Source organism: Cibotium barometz, chromosome 46 (assembly GCF_041138505.1).
Source record: "Cibotium barometz isolate CiBa-2024 chromosome 46, ASM4113850v1, whole genome shotgun sequence".
Classification (NCBI taxonomy): domain Eukaryota; kingdom Viridiplantae; phylum Streptophyta; class Polypodiopsida; order Cyatheales; family Cibotiaceae; genus Cibotium; species Cibotium barometz.
Genome location: NC_141091.1, coordinates 9013094 through 9031420, shown reverse-complemented (window position 1 = coordinate 9031420; position 18327 = coordinate 9013094). Strand labels below are relative to the sequence as shown.

The 18327-nt window shown below is 39.3% G+C and overlaps 1 protein-coding gene across 1 annotated transcript; it reads left to right on the top strand.

Moving 5' to 3' along the window:
- The first annotated feature begins 10785 nt into the window (after positions 1 to 10785).
- Positions 10786 to 12927, top strand: LOC147611847 (uncharacterized). The gene has a single exon (XM_086783907.1). It carries the CDS (start codon positions 10786 to 10788, stop codon positions 12925 to 12927), a length of 2142 nt encoding a protein of 713 aa, XP_086640033.1.
- Positions 12928 to 18327: the final 5400 nt, after the last annotated feature.

Sequence of the window (18327 nt, the reverse complement as noted above, 5' to 3'; positions counted from 1 at the left end):
GGCAAGAAACACTTTATTAAACGTTGGATTCTCTTTATGCTTTCTCTTTGTGCTTTCATCTTGGGTTGCATCTCTCTTTTCTTTTTGCTTTTTTTGTTGCAAATTTGGAACATTATATCTTTAGTGAAAGGGACATAATAGCACTTTAACTTGCTCAAATTATAGTATCCTTCCATTTACATCCTTTCCAAAGTTCAAACCTTGAGGTGTGATCCGAGATACCCTAAAATATTATAGTCCTATATATTTCGATTTACATTTCCCATTTCTCACACTATACAATGACTATATCAATTTTATTGATATCCTTATCCTTCATATTACTATCAACCATTGTTCCATGTATGTCTCATTCATCTACCTTTTCAAAAGCTACTAATATCCTTGTTAGATTATCCCAACCTATCATTCTTGAAATATAATCCTTAAACTAGGGACATCATACTCTAATAGCAAGATAAACTCCGCTCTAAAGGCTAAATTAAATGGAGTATTATTTGTAGTTATGTATTTTAGTAGGACCATAGTAACTAGGAGCTTATGCTCCCAATTGAGTCTCTTGGCTTTCACTATTTTTTGTTATAATAACATTTTGTTAGTGCTTTTCACTTAACCATTAGCTTGTTCTACATAATAGGGCGATGTTTTGTAATAAACTACTAAGAACTTGTTAACTCCATTTTGGGTAAACTAGATGCTCTTTATCATACATGAGAGTGAGAAATACGTGGCATGAAATGGCAAAATAAAAGTAGTAACCTTTATAAAAAATATGGCTACACCTATACTCAATTAGTTAACTTCAGAATTTTGGGCACTGAGTGTGAATAAGGGCTAATTGTATATAGCATTATCTTATCGAATGGACACAATCCCCCTTTGTGATGTCTAAGATTTCTATTTACTCTCACTAAAAAAGGCAGGGCCATTATCCACGCCTTTTTCAATGCTTTAGAACTAAGCTCACAAATCCCAAAACATCAAAATACTCGTGGAAATACGTGTCAAAATGGAAACATCAAAAAATGTACTGAAATATGCATCAAAATACAAGTTGAATTAAACATGTTTTTCCACTCTTATTTCGACGGCATTTTTGGCGCATATTTTGACTGTTTTTTTGACGATTATTTCAACGAATGCAAGAACATTTCGACGCTTATTTCAACGGATGCAAAAACATTTTGACGCTTATTTCGAACGCATGCAGTGAACTTTCAATGCTTATTTCGACAGATGCAAGTATAATTTTTTTTTAAATAATGGTGATCCAGCTACAATCTTGTATAGTTGGATGCAACATTATGCCAAACTTATAGAGTACCAAAGTCAACTGTACTCTAATGTGAAGAACAAAGTTGATTTGTTGGAAAAGTTGGAGTGCCAAAACATTTTTGACATTACATAGTATATACATTGTACACGTGCAAACAATGGCCAAATTATATTGCAAGATGTGAAATTTATACATTAAAGACCATATTACAAGCTCTGACGAGATGAGCCGACAAAAGATCATAGTATGGAATGAAAAGTCAAAATGGTTTTTATACTTGATGACCAAAATTGCATAAAGTAGTTGCATACAAGATATACAAGCTCAAACAAAGATGTGAGCTGACCGAAATATGTATGTACAAGAGGAAAGACATGGGCAAGGCCACTCTATGCAGAGCCCTCACTCAGGGTTAGGTATTGGTTCCTGCAAAAACCATACAAGATGCTTTTTTTTGTATACAAAACAAAGATATAACATGCAATTGCAAAGCAAGTATACAAATCATAAGGTTAAGGCTTGTTGCACTTACCATATCTGTAACATTCTCCCAATTGAGGTTGACACCTTCTCGCTCAAGCTTCTCCAAAAGAAAGTACGTGTTATAGCCACGAGTAATGTCCTCCTCCTCCCGTTAGTTGGCCGACCAACCACTTGATTCTAAAAGCACCATAACATAAAAACAATAAACATAACATAACATCAAATGAAACATACAAGATAAGCCTTGATACTTACAAAGTAGACATGGAATGCATCCCAACTGCCGCTTCCAAGGTGAGAGCTTCCTATGCTCTCCATTCAGGCTTTCGCCGCATCCTCTTGTTGCTTCTAGCATTGGGGATTTCTTGCATACTTTTGCTTCTCCTCATTCCAATCCTCGATGCTAATGTACCAAGGCTTCTCACCCCCTGCCTTCACCCTCCTAGTCACATCTCCCCGCCGCCAATGTTTCATGACGTCCACCATGTGGTCCTTTATCCACTTTATGGGGATGACATCACTACCGATGGTGGCCGGCTTGTACTCATCCTTCATTTGATTAATGATTCATCCTTTCTTAGCTTTATCCAACTTTGGCCATAAAGTCATAAAGTCATTAGCAAAGACAATATGGCAAGCGTCGCGGATGTAACTCTTCATCTATTGCCCGACATCATCCAAAACCACATTACCATTGACAATTGTATAATATTTTTTCTTATCGGGTGTGGGGTGTGCGTCCAAACGTCGCAGATGATCAGGAGTGTGGAGTGCTTCTGGCGCTAGATATGGAAGGACGCTCACGTGGGGACGTAGACCCATCCGTGTCTACACTTGGACAACAACCGCCTCCACCTCCACCACTCAAACATTGTCCTCTGTGAGCATTGGATGAGCGACCTGAGGGAGGGGTTCTTAAAGCTCTTTGTCATGGAGTCCTTTGTGGGGTTTCTATTGGTGAACTAGGGTTAGCGATGGTGGTGCCCGATGGTGCAGCAGAAGTGCCCGCCCCTCTCCCAAAATATTGTTGTGCCACCACTCTTTGCTCAGGCATGTCTTGTGCTAAAAAACCCATAAATTGGTCAGGTGACATGGCATATGGAGAGAGGGATGGAGAGTAAGCCGGTGTCTCATATGGAGTGCGGGACATGTCTCTACACACACATAACAAAGCCCACATGGGCACTTGAATAAGATCATACACATAAAAAAACCATGCAAAGCTGGATGTTAAAGCACCTTTCAGCATGAGATCAAAGCACTGAGGAGTGGTAATAAGGAAGTGGAGAGCCAATGGAGTAAAGCTTGGGACGACAGAGAGAGAGAACTTGCAAAACAAAGAACAAAGCAAAAACAAAAACATTATCCCTAATCACACACACACACATGTCACAACACATGCACATGCAACCAAGGGAAGAGGAGAGGGAGGGCAAAGCAAGAGGCAAACTTGTTTGAGTGGTAAGGAAGTGGAGAAGAGCTTGGGAGAGAGAGAGAACCTGCAAAAACAAAGAACGAAGCAAAAAATAAAAACATTCATTATCCCTAATCACACACACACACACACACACACACATCTCACAACACACGCACATGCAAGCAAGAGGAGAGGGGAGGGGAGGGAGGGCAAAGAAGGAGGCAAACCTGTTTGAGTGGTAATTAAGTGGAGAAGAGCTTGGGAGAGAGAGAGAGAACCTGCAAAACAAAGAACAAAACAAAAAACAAGACCATTATCCCTAATCACACACACACACACACACACACACACACACACACACGTCTCACAACACACCCACATGCAACCAAGAGGAGGGGAGTGAGGGAAAAGGAGGTAAACTTGCTACTTGAGGGAGAAAAATGCATGCGCGCTTCCAAAAACGTAAAAAATGACATTAGAAAGTGAGGCTCTGTTTTACTGTAAAAACCTCAACCGTTGAAATAAGTATCAAAAATGGCGTCAAAATCAGCATGAAAAAAAGCGTCGAAAATTAATAATGAGTTCACACCCGAAACGTGGAAATAGGCATTTCTTATAAAAAAATTCCACGTTGGTTTTGGCCGCTATTTTAGCGACCTTTTTGATATCTTTTCGACGAACGACCTTTTCCACGATTATTTCCACGCCCTTTTCGATGCTTATTTCGGTGGTCACTACTTTTCATTCAAATTCAAAATCTTTCCAGATCTTGCGCGCCCCTGACATTTCAAATTTCATATCATCGACCTCCACCCTCCATAAATACTTAAGGGAGGATCCCCCTCCAAAATTAAGCATTCGTTCCCATTGCAAATCAATATGGAAACCATGGACGATGCCACACCCTCAAATTTTGTTGATTTAGAGGAGAAGACACTTTACCCATGTACTCGCTGCAAATACCAAGTGGCTCGACGTTGACAAATTTGCAATGATCATATAAAAAATGGAGAATATTTTCGGTGGAGCGATTGGAACGATTAATTAGTGGCAACACACACTTCAAAAATGTCAAACCAGTGGATATCTAGTCTAAGCGATGGAGACCAACAACAAGAGTAGCCACAAACGAAGTGATCCAACAACCCTAGGAACTTGAGGCAGATTCGGAGTAAATACTAGAACATGACATGGATATGTTAAATGCCTTAATGATGGAACAGAAGAGCATGGGTTTGGAACACGAAGGGGTAGAAGAAATCACACGACGTGTGGAATACGCTTCCCAAGAAGAGAATGAGCTACGTAGGCTTGCTCATCTTCCACTATATCGTGGAGCACATGTATCTGTTTTACGAACTTTCCTATACATATTGAACTTGTAATCGATTTTTTGATGGTCTGATATGAGCGTATCAAAACTTTTTGCATAAGTGATGATATCATATGCAATTAGTGAGTTATGTACCTTTATATGCATTTTCTTACCGTGTCTATTTTGTGTAACAGCTTATTGAAACATCAAATATTTCCAGAAGATAATGAGATGCCAGTGGATCATAGTCAAGCAAAAACAATGTTGAGATCAATTAGCATGGACTACAACACACACCATGCTTGTCCAAATGATTGTATTCTTTATCGACAAGAATATAACAACGCAGTACAATGTCCACATTGTGGTACATCGAGATATAGACAAGATGTACAAGGAGAAAGGGTACCAGCAAAAGTTTTACGACACTTTTTCATCATCCCTCAGATTAAAACAATGTTCAAGTGCAAATCCATTGGAGGATTGATGACTAGCACCGTAACACTAGGTCCATGGATGGTGTTATGAGTGTGCCCGTACATTCCCCTGCATGGAAGCACATTGAAGAGAAGTGCGTAGCCTTTCAGGAGGAGGCTCGCCATATTCGACTCAGACTAGCGATGGGGATGGTGCTTTGAAAAACCATCATAGGAACAAAGGAGAGCAAGGCACAATGAGATGATTTATAAGAGGTTCAATGCATGCAACACTTATGGGCCCAAAATAGAGCATATGGGAAGATAAAGCTACCAAAAGCACCTTATGTCAAGACAAAGGAACAGTAATGGTGTGTAAATAAGTGCATTAGTGAGTTTCGTACCCCTACAACATGCATGCATTGCTTTAAGGGAGCATTTACAAAGGACAATGAGCTTAGTGGCTTGAAGAGTCATGATTGGCACAAATTCTTACAATTTGTGCTTCCTATAGCCATCAAGGATTGCCTCAATGATGACATTAGAGAAACAATTTGCAAAATTGGTGCAGTGGTGCATTGGATATCAAGGAAAGAGATTAGTAGAGACACATTGGAAGCAGCACGATTAAACTCCATCAAGGCTTATAATGACTGAGAAATACTTTCCAACAAGTATTTTAACCATTCAATTGTACTTTCTAGTTCATGTGTTTGATGAAGTTGTCGTGGCTGAGGTTGTCCATAGCTGATAGATGTTTTTCTTGGAGAGATTTATGAAGACACTTAAAGGATTTGTTCGTCACACAGAGCTCGTCCTAAAGGTAGTATGGCAACGGGATGGCTTGTTCAAGAATCATTTGTATATATAACTAAATTTCTCAGTACATGTGATCCTGATATGCCAAGATTATGGACACAAGAAGAAGATGATCGACTAGTTGGGGAAGAGCCACAAGGGAAAGGCCTTGTGAGAACAATGGATGTAGCATTGCGTGAGAAGATCAATAAATTTTGCATCCTAAACTCACATGCTATGGAGAACTCGATGGAGAGATATAACTTGGTGAAGGCTCAAAGGGACCAAGCTCATTTGAGTTTTAGAAGGAGTCGAACAACCCGCACACTACCGTACCCAAAAGAACTTGCACTTTTTCGAGACTTTCTTTCTAATAAATGGCTCGAGCAAACCATATTGCAAGCTAAATGCAATGGTGAATCAATAAGTGATGAGGAGTAGGAGCTTGCATATGGTTGTGATTTCCATGTATGTGAGTTTGAGATATCAACGCATTGTCTTTTATGTTATGCTTTTGTGAATTTATACAATAAAAGTACTTATTTATTGTGCTTGCAATATCCTAAGTTTGGGGCAATTTGGTCACACGGACGTCACTTTCAAGTAGAAGGAATAGATAAAAAGAGAACAGCATTTGATTGTGGTGTGAAGGCTAATTTCATGCAAGAAAGTCGTTCAAGTGCAAGTGATGCCAATATTGAAGTAGGCATGCTGGAATATTGTGGAACAATCCAAGATATTATCAAGGTTGGATTCAAAAAGTTTGATATGTTCATTTTTGATGTGAAATGGTTCAAGTTGGTAACTCAAGGGACGCAAGTAACTGTATGCAAAGATAAGTGTGGCTTTCTTCAAGTAGTCTGCACAAAGATATGGATTGACCAAAGAGATGCATTTGTGCTACCAGAGCAGTGTGAGCAATTCATCTTTGTGGAAGACTTGAGAGATTATAAATGGTTGTTTGTGATCAAAACAAATCCACGTGGTAAACAAATATTTGAAGAGGTGAAAATAACAGTTGACAAATTTTCAGATGCTGAGGAACTCCCCCCCAGCTCATGTGATGGTTGAGCATACACCACTAGCACCTATTGAACAACAAGAAGAACACGAAGAAATAATAATAGTTGAGGAAGTAGGTGAGGCTCACACTGGATTAGGATCGAATGAAGGTGTACTCATTGAGCAAATACTTCTTGAATGAGAAACAAACACTAGAGATAATCTAGAAGAAGAAGAGATTCAAGCTGAGTATGATCATGATGCATCAATAGCTCTCATGCTAGAGCTAGAAGAGGATGACGACATGGATGAATTACCTTCTACTACTACAAGACAACCAGTTCCACCAATTGACAACAATGAAGATGTATTTCTAGAAATAGATTTATTTGGAACCATGGATCTTGCTGAGGACAAGAAAGTTAATGATGAACTTTAATTTCATTGTAAATTAGAGCACTTTCTTAATTGCACCTTAGTGATGAGAGGAGAAGGAGCTAGCATTTGTCCTCCTTAAAAGAGCATGATATAAGTTCTACCCTTCTCTCTCCCTCGGCCCTCTCTCTCTCTCTCTCTCTCTCTCTCTCTCTCCCTCATAGATACATATGCTTGCAAAGAGGTAGAAATAGAAGGCTAAAACACACCCCAGGGTGGGAACTAGCAAATATTATATATAAATTCAAATTAAAAAACAAAAATAAAATCTCCACTGTTATTTCGACGCTTTTTCAACGTATTTTTTCACGAGTATTTCGACGCACATATCGATGACGCGACTAGGCCTGAAAACTAAGCGTCGAAAAAACAGTGATTCTCTTGTAGTGTCTTTGATCTTGTCTTCGTGTGTATAGAGTAAACATGTCAACACCAAGGATTATAAACCCATCTAGATTTGTGACAACACATTGCTACAGGAATGGAAAACCAACTATTGGAGCTGTGTACTCTAATCCCACAAGAGGGAGACGCTAGCAAGCTTCCTCTCTACTCACTCTTTCTCTCTGAATCTCTCACTCACTCTATATCAAGCAAGAATAAAGCAAGCATTCTCACCTCATGCACACACACTCACTTTTTGGATGTAGATTCACTTTTTGGATGTAAATTTACATAAGGGGTTTTTTATGGATTTTAAAAAAAATGTTATAAGTTTGTATGGAAAATCGGGCCCTTTTTTAAACTCAAAATTCACAGATAAGGGATTTCTAATCTACCCCTTGAACGCACGTGATAGTCTAGTTTTCTATATAGTGAACGAACCATGCGCACCCTCATAAGTCACTTATATACATGTGGGCTTTGCCCAACTCTACTCACATTTATGGGGTGCCCAAAACATGTTCGCACCAAAACATGTTCTCTTTACATATACAAGTCTTATATGCCCGACTTTTATTACGTAAAGGTGGTCTCATAGCCACATACAATGTGAAATATCTAGGCTAGCGTAGGGATTACAAAAAGTGTATGGAAAAGGAGTAAAAACCCCCCAGCCTAGTCTATCTTCCATCCTTGAAAGCGTTAATGTACAACGAGGTGGTGTGAGTGAGAAGTTCTTGATGGCGTCATGTTGAAATAGAGAACTTATAGAAAAGGGTAAAAAAATCTTTAACATCCCGCACTAAATTTTTTTTGTCATAAAACACTCCTCAAACATCCCTTTGATAATAGGACGATGGGTACCAGACATGCTTGTAGTAGGTGTATATCTATCTCAAATTAGACCGATGTCAAAATTGAATGCTACTTTCTACACTTCACTTTCATGATAAATGTGCCACCTCGAGAGCTCTTTACTTTGTTGAATCCTTTGATGCATGTAGCCAATGTGTGGGAGATCTTGCACGCGACTTAGACATGTAGGTCTTCAAAAGCTTTGTGCTCGATGCTCATCACTTCGAGCATCCATTTCGGTTATGGCTTCACTTGGTGGCAGGAGAGGGTAGTTGTGGGAAAGTTCATCAAAAAGGAATATGATCTCAACTTTGAGTTCACACAGATGTCATCCATGAAGACCTCCAATAATTTTTGTAAGAAATCCTTGTTGTGGTGGACATCAATCTATGAAACTAGCTAGTGGTTTGCAAGTCCAAACAACATTACTTTATATGTAAAAGTTCCATCCTCTATAGTGAAGGCGGTCTTACATTGGTCTTCAGGATCTATGGATACTTGGTTGTACCCGAAAAATTTATCCAAGAAGCTGTAAGCTTCTTTCTCTACTACCCTTTCAAGCACATGTTCAGTATAAGGCAATAGGTAGTGGTCAAAGACACTATGATTAAATTTTATCAAACTAATACTTGTCAAGTGCAAGAACCACTTGCAATCCAAGAGACATATCAAATCGATAGACAACACTATGTTCAGAAGTATATTGAGGTTTCATGTTGCACACACGAGGGAAGGCCCCAACGATACATCTATCTACATAGACTGTACCTTGCAAATGAAGCATTGCCGGAGACCAATCAATATCAGTGTGAGAAACTCATTCCCATGTACAATCAGGCCCGGATTTTCGTTTCATTAGCAACTTATAAAATAATGCAAATTAAATTACTAATCATTGTAATGGGAGATTTTAATATTGACCAACAAAACCATCGAAATGTGTAAAAATTGTGTAATTTAGAGATTACTAGCTCTACAAGCAATACTTTCCCCAGATACATCTAGAAGACTGATCACATGATGTACCAAACCCTTGCAAACTACCCTTGCAAACTGCTTAATGAGGGGTCCAATGATTGGAGAGTGGTGATTTCCTTGTGAAGGTGATTGCAAATACTAGTTGATTGTGATCCTTGCAGATTATGATGGTGTCCCCTTGCTGGAGGCTTTTCCTTCTCCTGTAGGTGCTCCACCCACACAGGCGTTGCTTTAATGCCAGTAAGCGTATCCCGCGAGTTGGAGGGCACCATCGACCTTGTCCAAGAACGTAAGGAGGATCCTTGGACATGTTTGTCATGAGGGACGACTTCAAGAAAGTCCCTCATGGGGAATGAGAAGCCAATATCAAATTTTGATAAATAACACAGACTGATCATAATCGGTAATTAACACAGGCTGATCGACCTAATTGCTTACTTCTGATTTGCGCCGACGTAGGGCAGCATCATGCATATTGAGCTCTTGACCTTTGGTAATGCTGCTCTGATCCCAGTCCCTTGCTCTTGGTAATCGCGGATGTGGATGAGAAGCAGCCCCTTGTGCTAATCCTGCATGAAGCTGCTTCTCATCCGCGATTATATTGTGTCTCAGATCGTATTGCTCATCAGTTGGGTGAGCACTGCATGTTGCAGAAGATGTTGGCCCTGATCGCTTTCTCCTGCAGTCCGCCGCGCCTCGACCTCGTGCGGCAGCCTCCTCGTTGTAGACTTGTTCACAAATCGTAGCGAGCATAATCAAGTCCGCAAACTTCTCAGCTTCACTCTCACCCATACTGTAATTTCGCCACTTCGACACTAACCCTGATTGTTACCGGCTTTTGTACTGGTCGAGAAAATCTCCAAAAGCTTCTTCAAAAACAAAAAGGAAAGCCAAAAAAAAAAGCTTCTTGATACGTCGGATTTTAAAGGTTTGCTGATCCGCCTTTGCACGACACGGATGAGGCGTTGTTAATCCAATAATACTAGATCTTTAAATGATAATAACAATCAGATATGTGTAATAGTTACTCGAGTGCCTGAAGCATAATTCGTCACCAAAAATAATTGTACTGATCTCTACTGTTAAGATTAGAGCCGTTGTTGTTCTTTGTCTACATGTTCATGTTCTTGCGCCTTAGGAACAGCAAACGAGGTTTGTTGCAGCGCATGGACGCTGCAATGTTGTTCTCCTCCCTCCAGCTTGATCGTTGTGCTCCTTGATCAAGGACGTTGGATGCCGTGCATGTAGACACCGTGAACACCTACATTACATGGTACCATCATTGGCCCGGCCCATAGATGGTACCATCATGTTAGTCTTGGTAAGATTAGCTCATTAATTAGTCTAGCAGCTAAGATTGACTCATCCCTTAATGCATTCTTTCCAACAAGTAAAGAAAGATTGACTCATTACGCTCTGGGAAGCTATGGAATTCGCTGAAGAATCAGAACAAGATTACATCTTCTTCAAAATTGACTTTGACAAAGCTTATGACAGACTGAGCTGGGGATATATGATAGATGCTTTGAAACACATGGGCTGTGGCTCAAGGTTCTGCAGTATGGTAAAGACACTGCTTGGTAATGCAACTGCTCGGGTATGCGTCAATGGGGACCTTACTCAAGCTTTTCATCTGACTAGATCAATCAGACAAGGTTGTCCTTTGGCCCCCCTCCTTTATGCCATAGCTGCGGATGGACTTAATTGGCTTGTCCAAGACAGGATCAACAAAGGAGAGATGAAAGGAATTCTGCTTGGCAATAGTAAGCAAGTTTGCACTGAAATGTTTGCGGATGACACCAATGCACTTGTTGATAATGAGGAGAGCAGTATAGGGGCCTTCTGGGATTGTCTGCAAACCTATTGCAAGGCCTCAGGTTCAGTTATCAACCATAACAAGACTGGTATCAGAACTAGCATACAGCCCCCGCCTAACTGGCTGCTTCTAGAGGGTTGCAAGGTCATCCAGGATGGGGAAATAGTTAGGATCTTAGGTATACCCATGGGGTTCAGAGTTTCCCTTAAGAAAAAATGGCAATGGATCATGCAAAAAATAGAGATCAAGTTAAAAAAATGGCAGAATAGGCAGCTTAACATGGCAGGGAGGAAGATGGTGCTGAACCATTTTATTATCCCCACAATTATCTACTTCCTGAGCTGTTGGAGACCTCCTGAACAAGATTTGAAAAGCTTCATCTCCTGTTGCAGGAACTTTCTCTGGGGAGGAGACCCGTGGGTGAAGAAAGTGGCCAAAGTGAAATGGGAATTCTGCTGCCTTCCCACTGAGCTTGGAGGGCTGGGTATCTTGGACATTGAAAATATGGCTGACAGAATGGCAGCCAAATGGATTCTGAGAGGCTTAATGTCCCCGGATGAGAATTGGGCTTGGCTTCTTAATAGGAAAAACCATCTGTTTGCTCTTAAAGGTCATTACAGATGGAAACAGCTCCCTTTTCTAACCATTTTGGGAAGCAAATATCAGATAACCCCTAAAGGATCAGAGCTATTGATCTCTCTATGGAAGGCTTGGTTTAAAGTAAAAGCCCAGCTGATGCCATCCCCAGACTACAAGGACACGTTGGGCATCCACCCCATCGATTCCATCTGGTGGCCTGCTCTTGACTTGCCTCAAGTTGATACTCAAGATGTGGAAGAGGCACTGAAGCTTCATTTAGGTTGCATTAAGACATGGAGTAACCTTTGGGACTGGGATAAGAAAACCTGGCTATCAAGGGCTGATCTCATTGCTAAGTACAACCTTTCAGATTCTCAACTGGACATTATTGGCAATAGGCTGATGCTATGGCATCGAGAAGACTGGTGGCTAATGACAATTGAAGACCCCCCTAAGCTGAAGGCTTTCCAGTGGATTAACCAAACAAGCATCTGGCCTATTCCTCCCAGGTGGAATACCCCTTCAATCCATTGTATTCTAAATCAAAGATGGAATATCCTCAAAGATAGGAGCCAGTGGTATTTCCTCTTCAAATCACTTTGGGGCATACATGTGGAACCTAAGAAAGCTTGTCTTGCTTGGCTTATCATGTACAGGGCCATTTGGACACAGAAAAAAGCTCTAGTCTTTGGCAAGGGAAATAGATCATGTGCCAGATGCCTCAAAGAAGAAGATGATGTTCACATTTTTCTACTGTGCCCTAACATAGAACCAATGGTAAAGAAACTCAATGAGTATGTGGCCAGTTGGGGGAAAACTTGCTTATCCTGGAAGCATCTGCTCATTGGGGAAACCATAGGCTGCTCTACTGAACTATGGACAGTATTAAGAACAGAGATCCTCTGGTTCTTCTGGATTGAAAGACTAGCGGCCCTACACAACGGGGATACACGCAATACCTGCTCCCTCAAAAGTCTCCTTATTATTGCAGGGGAGAGGTTCTACTTGAGGAAGATCACTGACATTGAGGCCAAAATTTCAAAACTTGTAGGCCCTATTGGAAGCACTCCAAAGAATGTATCAGATAAGGTCAAGATTCTTCAGCTTCAAGAGAAGAGAGAATATCTTGTAAACGTGGATCTAAGCTATGTGCTGAAGCTCCAATACCTGTAGATTCTAGGATAGAGACCCAGAGGATCATTGCTCTTTGCTGATTGCCTAGGATAGTGAGAAATCTCGGCCTGAAATTGGCTATGTGATTCCAGCTCGACTTTTGTAACTTGTCTCGTTTTTCTTCAATAATAAAAATGCCTTTATTGAAATACAAATACAAAGAGAGAGAGAGAACTTACATGGTACACTAACATTTTTTGAGGTAAACCCCCCAATGGTCATGCCAAGCATAAGAGTCTTGAGTTCAGGCATTAGAGGTGGCATGCCATGTGTAATGCCAAAATGCAAGCATTACACGTGTAATGTAGTACACGTGTAATGCTGAAATGCAAGCATTACACGTGTAATGTAGTGCACGTGGCCATGCCACGTCTAATGCCCAAACTCGGGCATTACACTTGCATGCCACATGCAAGTCCTGTGAAGGCATTACACATGTGGCATGCCACGTGTACTACCCATGTAGGGGTAGTACACATGGTGTGCCAAGTGTACACACACACACACATACAGACATATGTATACATACACACACACATACAGACATATGTATACATACATATATCTATACATATATATATATATATATATATTTATATATATACATAGGTATGTATGTATATCTGTATACATACATACATATATATATATATATATATATACATATGTATGTATGTATATCTATATACATACATACATATACATACATACATATATATATATATATATATATATATATATATATATACATACATACATACACACACACACACACACACACACACACATTTATATGTACATTTATATTTTCTTATTCCATTACGAAATAGATAATATTTATTACCATTTACACTTCCATCCCTAAGAAGGAACACTTGTTTCATTATTACTTTAAACTTTTACAATGTTTTGTCCATTTAAAACATATAAAAACTGGTTAAAGAGTAAGTTCTATTATCAAATTAAATGAACAATTAAGTTTCAAAAACAACAATACTAAAATAACTAACTAATTAAAATTATAGTTTGAAATATGGTAATAAATGCTATGTAATAGACTATACTTTGCAATATGCACCCAAGGATTTTTTTACTTTTTTTTCCTAAATTACTATGGTTTGGTTATTTAATATCGCCAATGTGTACTATATATATATATATGTGTGTGTGTGTGTGTGTGTGTGTGTGTGTGTGTGTGTGTGTGTATGTATGTATGTATGTATATATCCATTAATTTTGATTTTCTTAGAAATTAATATTGTTTTAAAAATATTGATTACATTAGAATGGTCAAATAAAATACGGCCACATTATTTAAGGGTGTTTATCACCATTCATTTCGTGTGTACTTGGTACCTGTTGTGACATTCCTTTTTTTTTTCTTGTGTAGTTCTTTTTGTTCCTCTTTATAATGAGCTGCACAATCTCCTTCCCATCTTTTAAGAAGAATCTATGTTTCTCATTGGGTCCTAAGAGTTGCGTGTCCCTCTAGATCCTGCCTCTAATCATGAGGGGAAGGAGTTCTATATACTGGAGGACTCTCTTTCTACCAATTATTCTGCAATAGTTGATACTTTGTTAAGTTCAAAACCACAACCAATAGCCATTTTAGATAGCCCGCCCAGAGGACTTTCAACTTAGTCAAATATGATAGATTTATTCAGCCCCTTATAAGATAACAACAAAACTCATGCATCAACCTCATCCACTACACCTATTGAGAGCATCTTGGAATACCTTTGGAGCATGAAGAAGGGAAACACATTAACAAAGATTTTGTTCAATGTCAAAGAAGTTATCAAGGTCTTGGAGATTTGTGGGCAATATAAAGGTGATATTACATTTGACTTCCCACCAACCATCGGATCACGTGTAGGAATGGAATCCATAGAGCATAAGTATGATCCCCAATGGTTTTTCAAAGCTGCAAACCTCCAACATTGCCTTCCGTGGAGTATGTGAGGCATGCAAGCCATTGCCTAGGTAGTTTAAAGTGTGTTAATGAGCTTTGCCCACGCTTAAAGAACCATAGTTCTCAAACACATCAAGTTTTATTGGAAGGATGCTAAAGGCACTAAACCATAGGGTCTCAAACACAGGGTCTCAAACACGTCATGTTTTACTGGAAGCATGCTGACCACTAGAGAGGAGTGAAACAATGTGTGTGGAAAGCTCATTTGTCGTTACTGCTCAATGCCGACAATGTGCATTGCTACATCTAATATTTAGAGCCCTCCACGATGAGATAATAAGCCCAATAATAATACACACGAATGTCCACATCAACATAATGTATGGGCAAGCACATCAAAGGTGTTAACTGATAGGACATATTCTCATTTTGGCTTAAGCCAAGAACACACAAAGAAAGGGAGTACAAGTGCTTGCATGCAAGACATGACTTCTTCTTGGATTCTCTATTATCTGCAAAATGTGGACACGTACAAGACGGTTCATCTTTCACATGCACATCATATTTTCCCACATGTGCATCATCCCCATGTGATTTGATATTGAAAACTTCATGCTTGTGCTTGATCCTCTACATTTCTTCTACCACCGTAGCTTTCATTTTCAAAGTAGCAATTTTTTTAAATGTTTTCTCTGACATCGACATGAGGTACATGACTCTTATAACATTTTGCATGTGTCAACCACTTGCCTCTATGTTAATAGTGGACCCATATGGTGGTTCTTTATTACTTGTTATTTTAAAGGACCTTGTAGCCCCACTACTCCTAGGTAGGGTGGGCATAACACCTTCTGCATTCTTGCCCTGAACCCAGTATCCAACTTCCCATAATGAATATACCACCTCATCTGTGAGGTTAGTTCCCATAGAAATTGGCCATATCTTAAGTAGTGGATTGAGCTTTGGGTCAATGTTGGTGTTGACAATATAGCAATGAAGCACGTGATTAGGGTAAAACCATATCCATTATCTAATGAGACAATTAGGGTGCTTGTGCGATAGCCTTTGAAAGATGGTGCAAGCACACCCTTCGCAGAATCAGCAATGTGTTGTCCACACATCTCACCCCCACCATGAGGCATTCTACTACATGTGACCTTGCTGCCAATGCATGTCCTTTGGATTTCCCAGATTGCTTCATTCACCTTGCGCTCGATAACATTGAGCTTTATGACTTTCGCTATTCTTTCATGAGTTTTGATCATATCATGCTCCTTAAAAATGATCTTCCATGGCCTCCCACATATTTGCGGTCTCGTACATGCGTGTTATACTCTAGACGATGCATGGCCTCATCATCATCAGTATCCATGACCACAGTCATTGATCTCTTGTGACATGTCCTTTATTTACCACTCTGGTTATGGGGGTAGGCACCTTGTACATGGGTGTTCCTTCAGTTGTTTGATTAACTGTTTGGACCACTTAGGTTGGGCTTGTAGACAATCGTTCTTTTATTTTCTCTAAGCTTGTTTCTCTCTCCATGTGCTTACCTTGAGAGTAAAAGACTGCCTTAGTGCTTTGCAAACTTTTCTTTTGCCGTATTGGTAGTACATGTACATAAAGTCAAATCTTGCGTCTATATCCTTCTCCTACAAGCCAACACCCATGCTTTCTTTCTGCTATGTTTGTTCTTGGGGTATTTGGACCATCATTACTTATCTCTATGATTGTCATGTGACTCAACCCCAATGTGTTATATGCACACCTCCCACCAGCTCAACCAAGATTCCATTGCTAAAATAATCCTATCCATCACTTGGCTGTTATGCCACCATTGACATATCAATCGAGCCTATACTCATGCAGCTTCACTATTGGTAGGATCCATACACCACTTCTCACGCATTGCTTTGGATTCACCTTAAGATTTTGATTATCCCAACCTATCATTCTTGAAATATAATCCTTAAACTAGGGACATCATACTCCGCTCTAAAGGCTAAATTAAATGGAGTATTATTTGTAGTTATGTATTTTAGTAGGACCATAGTAACTAGGAGCTTATGCTCCCAATTGAGTCTCTTGGCTTTCACTATTTTTTGTTAGAATAACATTTTGTTAGTGCTTTTCACTTAACCATTAGCTTGTTCTACATAATAGGGCGATGTTTTGTAATAAACTACTAAGAACTTGTTAACTCCATTTTGGGTAAACTAGCTGCTCTTTATCATACATGAGAGTGAGAAATACGTGGCATGAAAAGGTAAAATAAAAGTTGTAACCTTTATAAAAAATATGGCTACACCTATGCTCAATTAGTTAACTTCAGAATTTTGGGCACCGAGTGTGAATAAGGGCTGATTGTATATAGCATTATCTTATCAACAATGCACACAATCCCCCTTTGTGATGTATAAGATTTCTATTTACTCTCAGTAAAAAAGGCAGGGCCATTATCCACACCTTTTTCAATGCTTTAGAACTAAGCTCAAAAATCCCAAAATGTCGAAATACTCGTGGAAATACGTGTCAAAATGGAAACGTCAAAAAATGTATTGAAATATGCATCGAAATACGAGTTGAATTAAACATGTTTTTTCACTCTTATTTTGACGGCATTTTTGGTGCATATTTTGACGATTATTTTGATTGTTTTTTTGATGATTATTTCAACGAATGCAAGAACATTTCGACGCTTATTTCAATGGATACAGGAACATTTCGACGCTTATTTCGAACGCATGCAGTGAACTTTTAATGCTTATTTCGACAGATGCAAGTATAATTTTTTTTTAAAATAATGGTGCATCCAGCTACAATCTTGTATAGCTGGATGCACCATTATGCCAAACTTATAGAGTACCAAAGTCAACAATACTCTGATGTGAAGAACAAAGTTAATTTGTTGGAAAAGTTGGAGTGCAAAAACGTTTTTGACATTACAAAGTATATACAATGTACACAAGTGCAAACAATGGCCAAATTATATTGCAAGATGTGAAATTCACATATTAAAGACCATATTACAAGCTCTGACGAGATGAGCCGACAAAAGATCATAGTATGGTAAAATGGTTTTTATACTTGATTACCAAAATTGCATAAAGTAGTTGCATACAAGATATACAAGCTCAAACAAAGATGTGAGCTGACCGAAATATGTATGTACAAGAGGAAAGACATGGGCAAGGCCACTCTATGCGGAGCCCTCACTCAGGGTTAGGTATTGGTGCCTCAAGATAATTGGAATGCCATTCTACATGTGTTCAATGGTGGGAAAAATAACATCTTGACACAGATAGGGAGAGGTACTTCCTATTTCATCGGGAGCATAGCATGGTTACCCACACAACAAAGTATGTGTGAAAAAAATCTTAAGGTGAACCCAAAGCAATGTGCGAGAAGTGGTGTATGGCTCCTACCAGTGAAGCTGCATGAGTATAGGCTCTATTGATATGTCAATGGTGGCACAATGGTCACGTGAT